This window comes from Amphiprion ocellaris, chromosome 19 (genome assembly GCF_022539595.1).
Source record: "Amphiprion ocellaris isolate individual 3 ecotype Okinawa chromosome 19, ASM2253959v1, whole genome shotgun sequence".
NCBI lineage: Eukaryota > Metazoa > Chordata > Actinopteri > Pomacentridae > Amphiprion > Amphiprion ocellaris.
Window position 1 is genome coordinate 31807102 of NC_072784.1, and position 21242 is coordinate 31828343.

The 21242-nt window shown below is 41.4% G+C and overlaps 1 protein-coding gene across 2 annotated transcripts; it reads left to right on the forward strand.

Annotated features, from left to right (window-relative positions):
• Positions 1-5392: 5392 nt before the first annotated feature.
• On the forward strand, positions 5393-21216 carry gtpbp1 (GTP binding protein 1). Of its 2 annotated transcripts, XM_023267700.3 has the most exons (14): positions 5393-5874; positions 7457-7568; positions 8046-8226; positions 11969-12152; positions 12501-12665; positions 13632-13755; positions 13891-14005; positions 16332-16476; positions 16582-16764; positions 16893-17028; positions 18381-18559; positions 19141-19302; positions 19509-19559; positions 20251-21216. In XM_023267700.3, the coding sequence occupies exons 1-14, from the start codon at positions 5680-5682 to the stop codon at positions 20365-20367; spliced, it is 2049 nt and encodes a 682-aa protein (XP_023123468.1). In that variant the 5' UTR covers positions 5393-5679; the 3' UTR covers positions 20368-21216. The 2 variants fall into 2 exon arrangements, with proteins under 2 accessions (XP_023123468.1, XP_023123469.1); XM_023267701.3 differs by lacking the exon at positions 19509-19559 and having other exon boundaries at positions 5394-5874.
• The last annotated feature ends 26 nt before the right edge of the window (positions 21217-21242 follow it).

The window sequence follows — 21242 nt, forward strand, 5'->3', positions numbered from 1 at the left end:
TGTGACACCAGCAGCCGAAACCAAATTCCTTGCATGTTGTGTACTTACTAAAGCTGATTCTGATCACTTTTCTGTCTTTGGTCTAGGCAAGAGGAAAAGGTGCAACAGAAAATTGGACCTTCCAAGCGTCCTTGTGGAGATGCAGGCTGAGAAGGAGCGGAACCGGCACCCAGCATGATGAGAACATCTGGTTGCTCCTCAGCGAGGCAAGAGAGAATGAAGCGGCCTTGCAGTGGAGGAGATGGCCCAGAATGCTGCCTTCAACCAGTCATTCCTGGGTGTACTGGGGCAGCTGGTGCAGGCAGTGGGCAGCCAGCGAGTCCACCTCCCAGAGACTTGAGATTGAGGCCTTGTCCACATGTAGCAGGGTTTTTGTAAAACCGAATATCCTGCCCCCTCCGTCTAGAAAAAAACTTACGTACACACCACCTCGTTTTTAGAAAAAAACTTCATCCACACCTAACCGCATAAGTGCGTTTTTCAGCACATTCATAAGCATGCCGGACCTTTAGGTGGCAGTAGTTCCCCAAATCCTAGCAAGGTGGTGGAGAATAACCGTCCTTAACGTCGTCCTTCGCCTGTGTTGTTGAATGTGGAGCAGTATCTGGGCTTGTAAAAACAAGCAAGTAAAAAGCGCCTGTACAAGAAACAGCGTCCAAAACCTTGTGAGAGCATCCATACTGTTACCGAATGTAAACACAGGTCGCATATGTGACGTAAGAACATATTTTGTCGCAGGCGGTGACGTTTCGAAACGCAAAACCCCGATTACTGATGTCCACATGCAGACGCATAAAACGGAGAATTCGCAAATCTTCACTTTGGTCGGAGTTTTTAAAAAGAATCGTTTTTGATGACGTAAATCTGCGTTTTCGTGTGGATGATAGGCCGAATCGTGGAAAAATATCTTCGTTTTGTGAGATACCCGGCTACGTGTGGACAAGGGCTCAGTTGTATATAGTTTTACTTTTAGCCCTCCACTGTAGGACAGGCCCACCACAGTTTGTACTTTGCACATTGTAAATAGTTTTGATTTTGCTGCTGACTAATAAACTATTTTGTGACTTATGTGATTGCATCATAACTTTTCATTTTGTCTGTTAAGACACTGGTAGGAAAAGAGTCAACAGTCTGAACCAAACAATTCTGTATTCCCTAATAATGCAATAGCAGTCTGGGGACAGAAAAACAGAAGTATAACGAGAAGAATAACTTTGCATGACACATACTGCATCAGTGCATCCTGTACATCTCTGTCCTCCTCCTCTACACCTTGTACCACTGCAAGCTTATGTGCTGCTGCTTCAGGTAAATCCCATGAAGTCTCATCAGAGAGCATCTGAAACACATACACAGCATACATATTTTAATACCTAATAGCGATAAACTGCAGCCATTACAGGGTCGTTCACAGGACTGATACACGATAGCTAGCGAACTAGCATTAGCTTACCCTCATATGTCGTCTCGTTCATATCCTCTTGTCTTCAGCTTGATACTGCTGCATCGCCTCCCAAACTCTCCTGTGTGTCTCCTGAGTGTTTCGACTCGCCGCTCTCAGCTTTCTCAGACTCTTCTATTACTTTGAATCTGACAGAAAGCCAGAGACCGAGCAGCAGGTGAACCATCGTCTCCGTTATGTTGCGTTTGTGTCGCACGCAAATGACGTTAAGGGACTTTCGGCTCGCTGCGCTATGACGACTCCACCCACGATGAGGCTATATGGAAAAACAACTAAACCGAGACGAGCCGAGTCAGATACAATAGTGGCGAACCGTACCGCGCCGAGTAGATGCTTGTGGAATCGCGGCTATAGTGTCATAATGCTCACAGTCATGCACCGGCCTACACGTCCGTGGAACTTAGTTCAGCTGTTCTTTTTGAGCGTTCAAACACTGTGTGGTTTGTTCTTATCTGGAACAGCTGCCATCTATCAACAGCCCACTGAATTATCTCAGCAGCAGCTTAAACTACATTAACAGAGAGGCACTTTCCTCATCATATAATCCACTAAAAAAATAATAGAATTTAAATCCAGAAAACTATGTACTGTACGTGAGTGTGACAAATGTGGTTCTTGCATCAGAAGTTTAATGCACAGAGGATGATGTGGTTCCTGTTGCCTTAAGAGTAGGTCTCAAGACAGTCAGCAGATCTAATGACACAGAGGCCTTCTGCATAAACACAGGAAAACACTCACACATCTCCATGGAAACGATAGGATACAGATATTATCATATTTCATTAAATTAATCATAATTATAATCAGATAAATATCATGAATGTCTCAGTAAGTCGTCACAGTGTCTCTGCTACTAGAAATACATGATGAATAACACCAGAGTGCTTCAAGGAGACTCTCTAGCACCTTTCCTCTTCATCATCTGCTCAGGCTATGCACTGAAGAATGCAGTCTTGATGGTGTGACCCTAAAGAGTCGTCAAAGCAGAAGACACCCTGAAGAAGTCCTCCAGAACTTTCATTCACAGATGGCATCACACTCCTGCAAAACACTCTCGGTGGAGCAGAAGACCTTCTGCATCGAGTAGAAACAAGACAGACTGGACTCTTCCTGAATGCTGGAAAGACAAAGTTCAAGTTCATCTGAGGAGACATTGCAAAAAAGTTGATGATTTCCTCTTCCTTGGAGGCTACACCAGCACAGCACAGCTTGGGGAGCATTGCACTCTCTGTTAAAAATATGGAGATCTCCAATTAAAAGGGTACCAGAATGAGAGTATGCAAGGCATCAGTGGAATCCATCTTACTCTATGGAACCGACTCCTGGACACCAACGAAGACACTCTTAAAAAGAGTTGATGGGACTCATACCAGAATGTTAGGGATGGTACAGAACATCTCCTGGAAATCACATTGCTATACGGCTCACATCCACGCTGGTCAACCATCATTAGGTAGTGTAGAGCAGCCCTGGATGGACATGTGGAGAGACACAGTGAAGCAGCTGGTTGTTGTCATGGAAACCTGATACTATCAGAGGACTGGAAGGAGCTAGAAGAAGACACTGATCTGGAAGACAAAGAACTTTGGACTGCTGGACAGAGAGAGCTGGAGGAAGAACTTTATTCATGTCACCGATTCTGTCTGATGCAACCGACTTGACTATTTGTTCTTTGCTCGTGTCTTAATTGTGTTTTAACTGTGGAATTTCTCTTTTTCTCTGTCTATCTATATTCATCAGTAATATATGAAAATGTTCTTTTTTTGGCCGTGTTTGGCAGGAAAACGATGAATTTATTTAAGTCTGTACATCAAAACTTGTCCCCTCATTATTTTCTCCAAACATTCTCCAGTCTCTTTGTCAGCTTTCTAAAAAAAACTACTGCATTGTCATTCTGCAGAAATCCTTCCTCCTCCTGTTTCTTCTTGTGCCCCCTGTCGCTCTCTCTGTCCAACTATTCCTTCTTGAGCTTCCAGAGGAGGAGACAGCACAGTGGGGCAGGTTTGTCCTCCCTCCATCAGCCCACAGAAGGACTTTGATGCTCAGGTGGGAGGACAGAATACTCTCCCTGGCTGCCATTATCTATGCCATATCATCGGTCTGGAAGGCAAACAACTTTTGACTGAAATGTTGGACATATGGAGCTGGAGGAAGAACTTTACTCATGTCACCGATTCTGTCGGATGCAATCGGCTGACTGACTGAATTATCAGTCATGATAGTCATTGTCATGTTGTACTTGTATTAGTAATTGACTGATTATCAAACAATATGAACCGAACAATAAAAAACACATTTATGATTATTTCTATCTTTATACACATAATCAGCTGTACCCATGATAATGTTTTATTTAAGAGCTTGTATTATACACACTTAATAGGCGTTATTAATGGTAATTTCAGTCGTTGACAGTTGATCTGAGTGTTCACTGCCATGTTGTGGTCGCAGTCAGGTACTACAACAGTCCGTTAAATTTATTAAATTAAATATATACACAGCCTTGGAAATGTTATTAGACCACCTGTTGTTTTCTTTCTGCACAAAAGGTCTTTGACATTCATAATTCTGCTCAGATTCTATCACAGTGGTTGAATAATTACAACATCCTCTAAAAGACTAAGTCTTATAACTCAATAAGTGCAATAAATGTTTTAAAATATGATGTATTGGTACATCCTAATAGCTAAAAGCTGCTGTAGACACTTTTAAAGGCATCATGTGTTTATTTTAATGTCTGAAAGAAGTCATGGAGGTGATTTCACTACTTACAAGGGAAACCTATAAAGCATTAAAGTCAGTCTTTTGGGGATATTTGTTCCTTATCTCTCAGTTTAAACAAGCTTTTCCTGTATTTTCTGTCTTCAACAGCACACAGATTGTTCTAAAGAAAATGTAAAAGGGGAAAAACATCTACCAGTAAACCATAACTTCCTTAAACAGTGTTCATTGTTGACAGTCTGGACATATTTTTGTGCAATACTCCTGTCACTGAAATAGGAAACACTCCTTTAAGACCCATTTTTACATTCAATGTTTTGCACAAGTTACCTTAGTAATGCTGAGTACAAATTTTTATGATTTTTTTTTTAATGTCAGTACTGATCCCCAGATTTTCCTCTGTGCTTGTTACCTGATTAATCAGTAATAATATAATATAATATATAATCTGGATATTATGACTATATCATTTATATATATCCTTATATCTATTATGTTCATATAATTCATGTGTATCCTTATCTCTATATCTTGTGTCTATTAGTATAGCATGTTCATTGGACCTGTACAGTATATTTATAGCATCCCAATAATCTGTATATTATGTCAATATCCATTCATATATATTCCTATACTGTACTGTGTCTATCAGCATGGTATGTCCATTGTACCTCCAACTGTATAGTACAATCAGTTAGTATGTGCATATCATCTCAGTATTCGGCCAAACTGCTTTTGGTAACCTGTACTTGTAGATGTGTAACGACAATAAAGCTAAATTTATTCTAATTATATGAGCATTAATCATTTGTTGTGTTGTTTGTGCAGGTCACGCAGAACATTTTCTGTCCAATTCATTCAGAAATCCATGTAATTATGAAATTCTACTACATGTTTGTACCTCTCTGTCAGAATAAATCTATTTTTTTATTTATTATTCGTGTAATAATCATTACTTCTATGATACAACATTTGTTACATGGACTGGACAGGGGAAAATGTTAAAGTTATGTATGAAAGTTGATTATGTAATTATATAAAGTGAACTTTGCATGTTTTTAGTTGCTGTTTCATCAGTATGTCAGTGGTTGCACTGAGGTTACAGCATACAGTGAGTGAGGGTTTGTCCAACCTGTAATCATATGAACGACCCCCTCCCTGGTATTGGTCCGCTGCTGACATATTCACACACACTTCCACACTATTGGCGAGCCGGAGGTAAAAACACACGCCTTCCTGCTCACTATTAATACGCTGCTTTTACAGCTAAATATCCTCAATGCACCACAGACCATAATAAACGGGCGTCATGTTATAGTAATGCTAGTTAAAGTGCGGTTATACCTGTCGGTTAGCTTAGCTTAGCTGCAGCTAATGTTGGCTAGCTCCCGTTAGCCCGCAGAGTGTCGGTGTCCCGGTCGGTGTTTGGTTCCAACCATCATCACAACAAAACGGACAGCCTCACATTCATCACCGCAGATAAGTTGGCAATCGAAATGGCATCGATAGCGGCGCCCCATGAGCCAGGTTTAAGCCCGGGCTCCGTGCAGCTGGCGGACGCTTTAATCCCCGCCAGCATCTTCGCTCCGGACCGTGGAGGATGCGGAGACGACGCCGGGGACGAGTGCTTCGAGGACGTGGACGAGCTCAACGGCGAGCCTGAGGGTCGTGGGATAGACTTCACTAGCAAGGTACGGCTGGGCCTGCTGGTGTTAGCATGCTAACGCTAGCCGCCGCCGCTGGTTAATGAATGAATGAATGAAAACATAATAATGCGTTCACTGCACATAGACGTGTAATTACCTAAATACAGCGTATCATACCTTCAATATAAATATTAAATATTAAATGCTGCAGACTTCCCGGGGCCGGGGTTCCTGACGTTTAATAAAATAACTAGCTTAGCTGCGGCTAACGTTAGCAGCTGATGCTACCATTAGTTACACATCCAAACACCTTGCACCATATGCTGCCACAACACACACAAGCATGTCTGAACACAACAACACCGGTTAAAGCAATGCACAGCAACACAGCATCTCTTGTCAGAACAAAACATTAACTTGACAAGACCAGTTAACCCCAATTCACAAACACACACGATTAAAATACAACAAGATAACGAGGTGAGGCATCCTGCTCCACCTCCAGCAGCAGCTACCTGTCTCTCTGTCTGTCTGTCTGCATAAACACACCTGTAAGACTGAATGTAGCTATCAGGTACTGGAACTCATCAGATGAGTAAGTGTTTACCATGCTGTAATCCTGGATGTTTGAATGCAAGAGTGATAGCAATCAGGTTTATGCGTCAGGGTCAAATTACACATCACTCCGTAATTATCCATCCCATAAACAGATTGCACAGGGTTGCATCAGGGAGGCAGTCCCGTGTTGACTTTTGGCTCTTGATCTTTTCATCGACATGTCAGTTTCCGATTTTATCTAACTTTATCAGTGTGTTCCTATAGACATTCCTAATACTGTATTTGTCTTTTGGCACAATAAATCACAATAAGCTTCTGTAACTCCATCAGTTTATTTACATGAAAAAGTTTTAGTGTGCTTTCGTAGTGATAGCACCTTCATAATCAGGTTTTCCACAGGCACGCCTGAGCTGTTTATCTTGATAGTGGAAAAAGAAAGTCACAGCATTATCATAACTGTAACCCAAAACAAAAGGCCTAACTGAAACTCAAACCACATTCCCACGATAACACGGTATGTCTGTTCAATTTGAAGGCCAAACTCACCTTTTTATTTATTTTTGGATAATTTCTGCAAAAAAAAAACAAAACAACACAGCAATGCTTCCATTGTTATGTGTAAGTCTTATTGTATTTGTGCTACCAGTTTATTCTTAGCAAACACCCCAAACCAGTTTCTACTGAGGCTTAATGGAGCTCTTTAAGTCCACACCAGCAGGGATCATAGCGCTGCGTTCATGTGTGACCTTGAGGTGTTTCATGGGAAGTGAGGCAGCTGTGTTTGTATGTGAATAGCAGCTTCTGAACTCACCATTCCCTTCAGGTCTTATCTTTTCACCCAGCTTGCATTTTGAATGTGAAATAAAACAATGTGCCGAAAGAATAAAACTCTGTAGTAGAGTCAGAGTTACACCTGATGCAATCCAACCTCAACTTCCTAACAAGTACTGACTGTCACTGAGAGCAGCTCATTGGATCTGATTAAAATGAATCCCAGAACAACCATGAGTGCAACAATAGTCAATGTTCTCGCTATGTTTTCTCTTTCTCCCTCACCGGAACCTGACAGCTGGCTCTTGTTAGCCCAAACGGAGAGCAGTACGACTCGTTACTCCGGCAGCTCCGGGACAGGATGGAGGAAGGATGCGGAGAGACCATCTATGTGGTTGGGATGGGCTCAGGTGAGAAACACGGCTGTTTTTTAAGTTACAAAGACGCAGTAGCGTATAGATGAAAGTCTCCTTTATCCCCTTTCTCCCCTAATTATAAATAACTCTATGCTAGACCGAGCTGCAGTCACAAATCCATGAGTTGCCAGCTATTAAACTACAAAATAAATTTTAAATTCCCTGATTCCAGCCTCTTAAAGTTGTATCTTTTCATTTTTTAAACTCCTCTGACATTAAAATGTCAGAGGAGTAAAGTAAAATGTTTTCACTGTAGACAAAACAAGGCATTTAAGGATGACATTTTATAGACCGAACAACTAATCAATTAATTTAAAAAAATGATCAACAATCTAATCAACAGTGTAATGACAAGATAAGACAAACATTTTTACAGCAGCTAGATACAGATGAGGTGTAGAAAAGGCACAATATAGCAAATATAAAGATATAATAAAGGTAAAATAGCTCTCCTGTGGTCCTCCTCTGTAGACGGTGGTGACTGGGGTCTGGATGAGAAGGACATGGAGGCTTCGGTTGCCACGGTGCGCTCCATGTGTGAGCAGCTGGACGCTGACCTTATCACACTGCGAGAGCGCATCGAGGCAGCCGGTTTGGTTCGTGACTATCTGATCCGGAGACGTGTGGGTGAGCTGGACTTCCTGGAGGTCAGGTGAGCTGCCCTGAGGTTGTGGTTGCTGTCCATTAGTGCATCTCACTTATAATACCAGAGATTTCTGCAGGTTTCTGAAGTGCTCAGGTGCTCTGTTTGTGTTTGGAGGGGTAGGTGATCACTGCAGTAAAGAAAGGGGCTTATAATGTTTGGACGAACCCTGTAAAACCTGTTAAACCAGTTCAGGTGCTCTTCAGGAATTTTCTTACATTTTTTTCAGGCTCTTTCCATCTTCATTATTGGGGATAATAACACAGTAATAATGACGTAGTGTTTTATGCATAATTAAATCATTTGGAAGTAAATGACAAAGGTTAGCCTTTTTATTCAATTCAGTTCAATCATATTCATATAGAACAATTACAGTTTAGATTGTCTCAAGATGCTTTACAGAACCCATATGCCTGAACCCCCAGAGCAAGCCCTAAGGAGACAGTTGCCACGTTTACATGAGACTTTTAATTCCTCTTTAATTCGGAATTAAAGTTAATTCCGCTTTAAGATCTCCTTGTAAACACTTAATTCCGATTTAAAAAGTTAATTCCGAATAAACTTAATTCCGAATGAACTACCTGGTTTATTCCGATGTTAATTTCAAATAAACTAATTCCTGTGTATGTTCTATTCATGTATACAGTTAATTCCGCTTTAGTTAATTCCGGTCATTCTGCGCATGCTTGGTTCCTCACGTAGCGATGACGTAGCGACGTACACAGCTTGGTCGTCTGCCTCCCTTCTCTGGTATTCTATCTCTCTCCTCCTTCTCAAGTGACGCAACAGAAGTAGTACGCCATTGTCGGGTTGCTGTTTCAAAACGACAATAAAAAGCAAAGCGAAAAGCATGCTTATTAGTTGTTCCTCCATGTTGCTGGGGAAAAGAAATGCAGTGGCAAATGGAGTTTGTTTTCTTCCAATAAACAGGGATACGTCACGTCCACTCCCTGTCCAATCAGAATCCTTTCCAACACCCAAGCGTTAAAGCGGAATGAAGGAAGGGGATAAACGTGCGGTCCATGTAAACCTTAATTCAGAATTAATATTTCCATTTAAACGCAAAGCACAAAACTTTAATTCCAAATGAGTTAATTCCGAATTAATAATTCTAAATTAGAAAACTTCATGTAAACGTGGCCAGTGGCAAGAAAAAAACTCCCTTTTAACGGGAAGAAACCTTGAGCAGAACCCGGCTCTTTATGTGGGGGGACCCATCTGCCTGCTGGCTGGGCGGGTTGAGAGGGACAGAAGAGGTAGAGGGAGTGGAGGACAAGGAACATAAAACCCTCAGTTGGATTCATGCATGATAAGATAGATGATACAAAGTACAAGCCAACATTGAAACTGATTCCTAAATTTACTGTTATGGTGTACGGCTCTGGCATTAAATATACTACATATATAGCTGGTAGTAAAATTTGAACAGTATGTAGGTGAGTATATCCAGTATAGTGAGGGTGATGCAGAGTAGATTGATGGAAATGGGCAGCTGGAAGCAGTGGGCTGGAGGAAGGTCAGCAGCAGCAGCATCCCACAGATGGAGATTAGGCCAGTTGGTGGGAGAACAATCACAGATCTGAAGCATCCAGCTCTGGGATCAGGGACACTCGGAGAAAGGACACAGGGAGAAACAGAGTGAGTGTAATGCAATAATGGTATATATATTAAAAATAATGGTAGATAGAGAAGGGCTCAGTGCATCCAGAGAGGTCCTCCAGCAGTCTAGGCCTATAGCAGCAGAACTAGGGGCAGAACTAAGGGACGTCCAAGAGGAAGTCAGTTGTGTACATGCCGCCTCCCGAACCCAAACTGGGAGCTGGTTCCACAGGAGAGGTGCCTGATAACTGAAGGCTCTGCCTCCCGTTCTAGTTTTAAGATAAGATAAGATAATCCTTTATTACTCCCCATGTCAGGGGAAATTTTCCATGTTACAGCAGCAATATACTGTAAAGGCAGCAATATACAGTAAAGATAAATAATTAAAATAACAATAATGTATACAATATATACAAGAATGAAGGATGAGAAATGAATAAATAAGAGTATTACTAACTATAAATAGATGACATCAGCAAAAAGTGGCTTGTGGAATAAATGTGAAAGTGCGGAAAATGCCAGCAGTGCAAGGAATTGTGCAGATTTAACCAAGGTTTAGGATGATATGATATGAGTGCAGGTTATGTTAACATCAGCCAGTGATGCTGATGTTGTAAAGTCTTACAGCAGATGGAATGAAGGACCTGTGATAGCGCTCCTTCTTGCAGGGTGGATGTCTCAGTCTGCTGCTGAAGGAGCTGCTTAAAGACCCCACAGTGTCATGCAGTGGGTGAGAGGGATTGTCCATGATGGATGTGAGCTTTGCCAACATCCTCCTCTCACCCACCTCCTCTATGGAGTCCAGGGAACAGTCCAGGACAGAACCAGCCCTCCTGACCAGTCTGTTTAGTCTCTTTCTGTCCCTTTCAGTGCTCCCTGCTCCCCAGCAGACCACTGCATAGAAGATAGCAGACGCTACCACAGAGTCGTAGAATGTCCTGAGCAGAGTCCTGCACACTCCAAAGGACCTCAGTCTCCTCAGCAGGTGGAGACGACTTTGGTCCTTCTTGTACAGGACCTCTGTATTGTGTGTCCAGTCCAGTTTATTATTGAGGTGAACACCCAGGTATTTGTATGTGTCCACCATGTCAATGTCCAAACCCTGGATGTTCACCGGTTCAGTCTGGGATGTCCTCCTCCTGCTGAAGTCCACGATCATCTCCTTCATCTTACTGGCGTTGAGCTGCAGATGGTTTAGCTCACACCAGTCAACAAAGTCAGAGATGACCGTCCTGTACTCCTGCTAGTCCCCCTCAGATACACACCCGACAATGGCTGTATCATCGGAGAACTTCTGGAGGTGACAGCTCCCAGAGTTGTAGTGGAAGTCCGATGTGTACAGGGTGAAGAGAAAGGGGGACAGACTGTACCCTGTGGACCTCCATGCTGCTGACTACCACATCAGACACACAGTCCTGAAGCCTCATGTACTGTGGTCTGTTGGTGAGGTAGTCGATGGTCCAAGCAGCCAGGTGACAGTCTACTGCTGCTCCTTCAAGCTTCACCCTGAGCAGAGAAGGCTGGATGGTGTTGAAAGCACTGGAGAAGTCAAAGAACATGACCCTCACAGTGCTACCTGGGGTTCTCCAGATGAGTCAGTGATCTGTGCAGCAGGTAGATCACTGCATCATCCACTCCAATGTTCGGTTGGTAGGCGAACTGCAGTGGATCCAGATGTGGGCTCACCTGGGGACGGAGGTTCCTGAGGACGATCCTCTCCATGGTCTTCATCAGATGAGAAGTGAGGGCCACAGGTCTGAAATGGTTAGGCTCCCTGGGGTTCCTGGTCTTAGAGACAGGAACCAGGCAGGAAGTCTTCCATAACAGAGGAACCCTCTCCAGACTCAGGCTCAGGTTAAAGATGTGCAGCAGCACCTGACAGAGCTGGTCTGCACAGTCTCTAAGGAGTCTGGAGCTGATTCCATCAGGACCTGCAGCTTTCCTGGTCTTGATCTTTTTTAGAAATTCTAGGAACAACAAGTAAGCCTGCAGTCTGAGAGCGAAGAGTTCTGTAGGATGATATTGTACTATCAGGTCTTTAAGTTACCAGATAGATTATGCTGACCATCACTTTCCACTATGTTGTTTGATTGAAAGTCACACCTTTCTTGGTACACTTTAATTTATATTTTGGGATTCTTATATCCCTCAGGGTTGCAGTAGTGGGGAACGTGGATGCCGGTAAAAGTACCCTGCTGGGGGTCTTAACACACGGCGAGCTGGACAACGGCAGAGGCTTCGCTCGGCAGAAACTTTTCAGACACAAACATGAGATGGAGAGCGGCAGGACCAGCAGCGTGGGAAACGACATCCTGGGGTTCGACCAGGAGGGACAGGTGAGGTCTAGTGGATGCTGCCCTTCTTTAGGAGCTGTGATTCTTCAGGCTTTAACGTTTAGTGCTATAGTATAAGGTGCTGAAATGTGATGATTGAAGCAGGTGAAAAAGAGAAATTTAACAGCCATATAGAGGATATTATTCAGAGAAATGTTTTTAATGTACCGTAGGATAATGTCAAGCTTTGGACTATACTCCACTAGAAAATGGAAAATGTCGTCCAGTTCTTAGTAAATTTCTCAGATGTGAAAAAAATAGCAAATTGCACTTGAGTAGTTAAATGTTTACTCAGTAGAATATAGTGCAGGTGGTTATACAACATGGTTTATGGTACCTGTGTGTCTCCAGGTGGTGAATAAACCAGACAGTCATGGAGGAAGCCTGGACTGGACCAAAATCTGTGAGAAGTCCTCCAAAGTAATTACCTTCATAGACTTGGCCGGCCATGAGAAATACCTCAAGACCACAGTGTTTGGGATGACTGGACACCTGCCTGACTTCTGCATGCTCATGGTCAGTAGGAGGGAGAAGAAATGAAGTTTGTGTGTGCAATAGAACATCTGGATTCTGATTGCTTGCCATATATATATATATATATATATATATATATATATATATATATTTAAAAAAATAATAAATCTATCATAGTGCTGCCACGAAACCTGCCTAAAATGTCAATATGAAACTAAAAGGATACCACAGCAAAAACCTTAAACATCAGGCAGCGTAATAGAATAATATATGACAACATGGAGCTTAAAATTACATGTATTTTTTTGATTCATTTAGAAAAACAAATGTCTGCTGTGAAATGAAGCCATAAAACAACAGGAGTGAATTATTGTACTTATTTAATATTCACCCAGAACTTGAACCCACCGTAAAGATCAGTTGAACAGGCCACATCGCTGCTTGTCAGAAGTTAAATCCTTTCAGAAATAAGTGTGTGTGAGCAGTACTTTAGTGCACATTTTAATCACCCACTCTCACCCTTCCTACATGTATTAAAATTTTTAAAATTATATATTAGAAATTTTGTTGGCTGTGTATCTGTGAATGCTTGATTTTTAGCAGCCTGTAAGCTATAGTGAAGTTCATGTTCCTAGTGTGAACACTGCTTTTGCATGTTGAGAAATTTTTGCCCCATTTGTGAATTCGCGGTTGACACACCCACTGTTGGGCTGCACAGACACAGTACAGCTGCTGTTAAAACTGTCATAGAAGTGCTAATGAAAGAGGGATAGGATTGTTTCTAACAGCCAAGATTTCACAGTTCTTTCCTAGTATTGGTGTACCCTGGAGCACTAAAGCACTTCAATTATGTGCAGGTGAATACTTAAATGTTGGATTTTCTATACTAGTTTTACCACTTACCTAAATATGAAACAAGGTCTATATGCACCATCCACAATTTAACTAAAACCTGTTTTATTTAATGAATATATAGGAATAACATGTTCTCTTTCCCTTCCCCTCCAGGTGGGCAGTAATGCGGGTATCGTAGGAATGACCAAAGAGCACCTGGGCCTGGCTTTAGCTCTGAATGTGCCTGTGTTTGTCGTGGTGACCAAGATCGACATGTGTCCCGCCAACATCCTGCAAGGTCTGAGGTTCCCTTTTAACTCTCTTTGTTCTATTAAACATAACATACAGTCACATCTGTGTTAATATTTTTGGCTAATATGTAAATATGAGCTTTATGTGCCATGCTTATTGGTGTTTGCTTTCCTGATAACAGAGACCTTGAAGCTGCTCCAGAGGTTACTGAAATCTCCAGGCTGCAGGAAGATTCCTGTTCTGGTCCAGAACAAGGACGACGTTATAGTCACAGCTTCAAACTTCAGTTCAGAGAGGTACGAAGTTTGTTCCAGCCAGGTGTAGAGACAGAGTATAAATACATATACACACACCTTCTCATTTTCTGGTTCTTCTTTATTTTTATAACTATTTACGTTGTAGATTCTCACTGAAGGCATCAAAACTATGAATGAACACATCTGGAATTATGTAGTAAACAAAAAAGTGTGAAATAAGTCAAAACAAGTTTTATATTATAGATTCTTCAAATTATTCTATTTGAATTAAAAACTGACTCAAAATCTGCCCAAAATAACTTGTAAAATGTTGAAATTAGTCCAAAATGACTCAAAACCTGTTCAAAACTACTCAAATTTTCTCAAAACATGTTAAAATGGTACAAAATTACTCAAAACATGTCCAAAATTTTTTAAATCTTGTCGTAAATGACCCAAAAGAAGTCGCAAATAACCCTGAACAAGTCCTAGCAAAACTCAAAATTTGTTCAAAATGATTGAATTTGTCCAAACGAATTAAAAATTGCCAATAATGACTCAAAATCTGTTTAAAATAAAATAAAACAAAACAAGTTGAAATTTGTCCAAACCTACTTTAATTGTCATAAATGGCTTGAAATTTTTCGATAATTAATTGAAATTAGTGTTCAGTAACTGGAAATGTGTCCTTACTCAGAAATCCTCCAAAGTGACTTGAACTTTATCCATTTTGAGTAAATATTTGTCCACAATGACTTGAAACCTGTTCAAAACTACTCAAAACTTCTCAAAACATGTTAAAAATGATCCAAAATCTGTTTAATCTTGTCCCAAACGCCTCACGTCCCAGATAACCCTGAACAAGTCCCAGGAAACACAAAGTTTGTTCAAAATGATTCAGTTTGAATTAAAAATGACCAAAAATGACTCAAAACCTCTCTGTTCTGTTAGATTCTTCAAAGAAGAGTGTGTGCTTCTCACACTCTTGTTATTCTCTGGATGAGCTTCATGAGGTAGAACCTGAAATGGTTCTCCAACAGTCTTGAAGGAGTTCCAGAGATGCTGAGCTCTTGTTGGTCCTTCTGCCTTCACTCTGTGGTCCATCTCATCCCAAACATCTGGACTGGGTTTAGGTCAGGTGACTGTGGAGGCCAGGTCATCTCCATTATCTCCTTCTTGGTCAGATAGTCCTTCCACAACCTGGAGGTGTGTTTGAGGTCATTGTCCTGTTGGAAAATAAATGATGGTCCAACTAAACCAAACCTGATGGGATGTCATGTCACTGCAGGATGCTGTGGTAGCCATGTTGGTTCAGGGTTCCTTCAGTTTGGAATAAATCCCCAACAGTGTCACCAGCAAAGCACCCCCACACCATCACACCTCCTCCTCCATGCTTCATGGTGGGAACCATGCATGTAGAGATCATCTAGAGACCATCCGTCCACCTTTTCTGGTCTCACAAAGACACGACAGGTGGAACCAAAGATCTCAGATTTGGACTCATCAGACCAAAGCCCAGATCTCCACTGCTCTAATGTCCATTCTTTGTGTTTATTGGCCCAAACTAATCTCTGCTGCTTGTTGCTTTTCCTTAGTAGTGGTTTCTGAGCAGCTATTGGACCATAAAGGCCTGATTGGTTCAATCTCCTCTGAACAGGTGATGTAGAGATGTGTCTACTACTAGAACTCTGGGTGGCATTTATCTGGACTCTAATCTGAGCTGCTGTTAACTGGACATTTCTGAGGCTGGAGACTCGGATGAACTTCTCCTCAGCAGCAGAGGAGACTCTTGGTCTTCCTTTCCTGGGGAGGTCCTCATGGGAGCCAGTTTGGTCGTAGAGCTGGATGGTTTTAGAGACTGAACTTGGGGATACATTCAGAGTTTTAGCAGTTTTCCGGACTGACTGACCTTCAGTTCTTAAAGTAATGATGGACTGTCGTTTCTCTTAGCTGATTGGTTCTTGCCATAATATGGATTCTAACAGTTGTCAAATAGGGCTGTCAACTGTGGACCAACCTGACTTCTGCACAACAGAACTGATGGTTCCAACCCCATTAGGAAGGAAGAAATTCCACACGAGCCTTGACAAGGAACACCTGTAAAGTCAAACCATTTCAGGAGACTACCTCATGAAGCTCATCAGAGAATGCCAAGAGTGCAAAGAAGTAATCAAAGCAAAGAATCTAAAATAGAAACCATGTTTAGAGTTATATCACAATGGTTTGTTTCCTACATAATTCCATATGTGTTCATTCATAGTTCTGATGCCTTCAGTAAGAATCTACAACATAGAAAGTAGTAAAAATAAAGAAAAACACTGAAGGTGTGTCCAAGCTTTTGACTGCTAGTGTACGTGGTTCTAATCTTTGTGCTGCATCCCTCCAGGATGTGCCCCATCTTTCAGATCTCCAACGTGACTGGAGAGAACATGGACCTGCTCAAGATGTTTCTCAACCTGCTGTCATCCAGGACTTCCTACCGCGACGATCAGCCTGCTGAGTTTCAGATAGACGACACCTACTCTGTACCGGTACTCAACTCCTGTCACTGGATGGATTTAAATATGTACATTTAATGCAAACCTTCACTCTTGAATGTTCACTGACCTGCAGGCCGTGTTCTGTTTCTGTCTCAGGGAGTGGGAACCGTAGTATCGGGAACTACTTTACGTGGACTCATACGTCTGAACGACACCATGCTGCTGGGCCCAGATCCTCTAGGGAGCTTCATCTCCATTGCTGTCAAATCCATCCACCGCAAGAGGATGCCTGTGAAGGAAGTTAGAGGCGGTCAGACTGCCTCGTTTGCTCTCAAAAAGGTAGGAGTCAGAGGTGTCCCACAGCGACATCTAGTGGAAATGTGGGGGATTGCAAGGGTTAGTTATCACTGGGTGAAAACATGGTCCTAAACTTGAGAAATGATTCCTTGTACCTCTGTGGCTCTTAGATCAAGCGTTCGTCCATAAGGAAAGGCATGGTGATGGTGTCCCCGAGGCTAAGCCCACAGGCCACCTGGGAGTTTGAGGCCGAGATCCTGGTACTGCATCATCCCACCACGATATCCCCCAGATACCAGGCCATGGGTGGGTAATGGTCTCACACTGAGAAAGAACAGGCTCTGAGCGTTTCTGCTGCAGCTTTATGGTAAAAACAGGACATCTGAGTGTCTGGAAGTTCTCTAGCCAAGTGTCCAAATGATGTTTGTGTGTCATAGGATTGAGTGTTGCTCACATATCGGACAATTTCTACTAAGTCCAGTATAGCAGAGCCTCACACATTAATTAACTATATCTGGGGTGTCAAACTCATTTTACTTCACATTCCACATTCAGCCCAATTTGATCTCAAGTGGACGCTACTAGTAAAATCACAGCATAAATAACGACAACTCCAAGTTTTTCCCTTTGTTTTAGTGCAAAAAAGTATGATCTGAAAATGTTCACAGTTCAGGACTTAAAAAAGGAGACACAAAATGTCAAAAATGAGAAACAAAATGACAAAAAATTAGAGAAACGACACGAAACTAAACAAAAAAGACACAAAAAATTAGACAAAAAAGTTACAAATCAACAAAAAATGATCAAACGACAAAACGAAACAAAAAATTACACAAATGACACAGAGACAAAAAATGACAAAAGCGAGACACAAAATCACAAAAAAAACAGACAAACACCACAAGCGAGACAAAAAGACAGAAATGATACACAAAACAACGAATAAAGCAAAACACAAAATGACAAAATAAGATGAAAAACACAAGCGAAACAAAAATGAAACAAAAACGAGAAACAAAACAACAAAAACATGAGACAAACGACAAAAGTCAGACAAAAAACAAAAGCAAGACAAAATATTACAAAAATGAGACACAAAACACCAAAAATGAGAAACAAAATGAGACAAACCACAAAACAAAAAAAATTGGACAAAAAAGTTACAAAGCGACAAAAAAATAGATAATACAAGTGAGACAAAAAACCAAAACGACAAAAACAATACACAAAACAACGAATAAAGCAAAACACAAAATAAGACAAAAAACACAAGCGAAACTAAAATGAAACAAGATGACAAAAACGAGAAACAAAAAGACAAAGGTCAGACAAAAAAAAGACAACAAACAAGACAAAATATTACAAAAATGAGACCCAAAATGACAAAAGAACAATGAACAATCTAGTATTTTACTTTCTGATCCAATCAACTTGTCATGGTCTAGAAATGATTTTAAATTTATAGTTTTACTAATTTACAATCTGCAGTTAATGTCTTCTCTGGAATTTTTACACTTTGAGGGCCGGATTGGACCCTCTGGAGGACCGCTTTCAGCTCGCAGTCCGCATGTTGGACACCCCTGAACTGTGTATTTCAGTTTAGTTTTACCAGCACACTATTCACTTCTTCATTTTTCCCTCCTTTATCCGTCACTCAGTCCACTGTGGCAGCATCAGGCAGACGGCCACCATCCTGTCCATGAACAGAGACTGCTTACGGACAGGAGACAAAGCTTCAGTCCACTTCCGCTTCATCAAGACCCCCGAGTACCTGCACTGCGACCAGAGGCTGGTGTTCAGGGAGGGACGCACCAAGGCTGTGGGGACCATCACCAAGGTAGCTCAATAAAGTTTACACCAGGATATCACTAATATGAAACAGCATATCCTGTTTAAAGATGCTCTTCTGCAAGGTTCTCAAGCTCTGATTGCCTGAAGTTAGTTTCAGGACATTGCTACTGAAGGAAAATTGTAATGTTGATGAGCAGTTCTCTCAGTATACAAGAGAAAACTTAAAGCACGATTAGTTAAGCATTTAATCAAGGAGCTTAGGTGCAGAAGATTTGTAAAAATGCCAGAATAAACATTACCCATGGTAGAAAATAATTTAAATTAAGGACACTTTGTCTTAAAGATATGCTTTAAGAGTTTTTCAAGTGTCTTGTATAGCTTTTTTTTAGTGCAGATTGGAACTATAACTGACATCAGTGTACAGAATGATGATATTTCATTTTTTAACAGTAAAGCAAATAAACAGAAACCAGTACAGCCCAAAAATTTAATTCTGTAAATGTGCATAAAATGGGCTCTTTATGAATTCCTAATCTATGTGAAGCATTAACTCCAGACGTGACTTCATACTGAGATGTAGAGGTTTTTGTTAGTATAATTTCACATCTGTCTTCGGATCCTTTTCAGCTGCTGCAATCCACCAACAACATGCCATCGAATTCCAAACCTCCACAAATCAAAATGCAGTCGACAAAAAAGGCGCCGCTCCGAAAAGAGGACGGCAGCGTGGCAACCGGCGACGACGCAGCGACGATAGCACAGCCAGCCGGCCCAAACATGACACAACCGGTGAGTCACAAGGAAATAAAACAACAAATAAAACACACAGTATGATTCTGATGCTGCGTGGTGGAGCTCTTCCTGTGTTTGTCTGAATTTCCTGCCTCTAACACTCTTGTTCCTCTCTAACTTCTAACACTCTGCTTTGATTTTGTCTTCTTTAATCCTGAACTCTATCCCTGCTTTCCCTCTCTCTGCTTGCGTTGCATCTGAAGGGAGAGGGAGACGACGACCCTCAGATAAAGGAGGGCAACAAAGAGAACAAGGTAAACTGTGTTGGTTTAACAAGAAGACAGAGGAAGTGTTTGATTAAAGCACATTTGTGGTGCTGTAGTCTGGAAATGTGATTTTTCAGAAGTGCTTTGTTGTTTTTTTTAGCTGGTTTTACCACTTTAACCCTTAGATGCATCAGTGGGGGTGTCATTTTCTAGCAATATCTTTGTAATGAAACATTTTTATCATTTCATAGTCCAGCTATTCCTCAAAAATCATGTTTCTGATATCATTCTATTTACATTTTCAAATTGCCTTTTATACTTAAAAAAAAATGCGGTATCTGTATTACTACCCCAAGCTCTTTATCACTGATAATATCATACAGAGGTGATGGAGGAAAAGAAAATGGATGCTGACATTCTTCTATTGCTGTTCTGTGTAATATTCTTCTTTTTCAATCATCAAAATATTCAAAATATGTTATAAAGTGGAAAATAAACATATTTTGAACATGAAATCATTCTTGTGTGGCCAAAAATATAAAACAAATAATAATACAGATGATTATTCTGAACCAAAATGACAAAAAGTGGTATACAAACACATTGGGTCATGTGGGTCATTTTTGACCCACTGATTGATGAGTTTCAGTCCAACCACTGGAGCATCTGAGGGTTAAACAGGAGGAGCTGCAGGATGTTCGGCGCCTCATCCAGTGTTTTCGTTTTCTCTCCTCTGCAGCCAAAGTCTGGAGGTGGTGGAAGGAGACGGGGCGGCCAGAGGCACAAAGGAAAAGGCCAGAACAGCAGCACCAACTCCACAGCAGCGCCCTCCTCATCAGGAATAGGAAACTGCTGAATCCCCCCAGACCTCCCCCTCAATCACTCCACCAAGTGTCTTCATTCCACAAACCATCACAGATGTCGGGAGCGAGACACTCTCCTCAGTCTTACTACTCCTTGCCTTTTTACACCAGGTCATATAGTTTTTATTTTTTAAAGGGAACACCGTTTATGCATTTTATTGTCTGCTGCCTTTACGAGCTTTGAGCGGTTCGGCTGATGGAAAGCAGTGCGGCTTTTGAGGTTAGCCTCACTCAGGATGTTGATTTATTTAATTTTATCCATATTTTATGTGTGGAATCGGTTCTGTGGCTCAGCATCAGGCTAAACCCGCAGACGAGGGTCCAGTACCAATACGAGCAGCTATAGGTGAACCTCCCCATGCATTCCCTGTGTATTTGCAATGATAAACAGTTGTACTATTTATACTGCATATGTAAACTAGCTGTTAGTTGTTTGATTGGAAGGATGCCATTGTACAAAAATGTATGCAAATCACAAATGAATGTAGCAGAGGGCACATTTAAACTCTAGTTATATGGAAAATATAAGGTGTTGCATTTTCTGACTGTCAGTTATTTGGCATCCATGCAGAACATTTCCTCTTGGATGGTCTTAATCTTTCCGCCTTCTCCAGTAGTGTCCATCACGCTTCCATCGTCAGTCCAAACCTTCTACCGATAGTACAGATACAGCACATACCGTCACTCCAGCAGCTGCTAACGTTTAGAAGACATGCAGTACTCGCAGTGCTCCTTGTAACTCCAGCACCCCACGGCCTGTCGCTGTTATAATATTGTGACATTTTAAACACTTTGCCACAAAAAACAGACCATTAATAAACACACTTTACTGAACTTTTCAACTCGTTTCTGTGCATTTCTCTCCAAT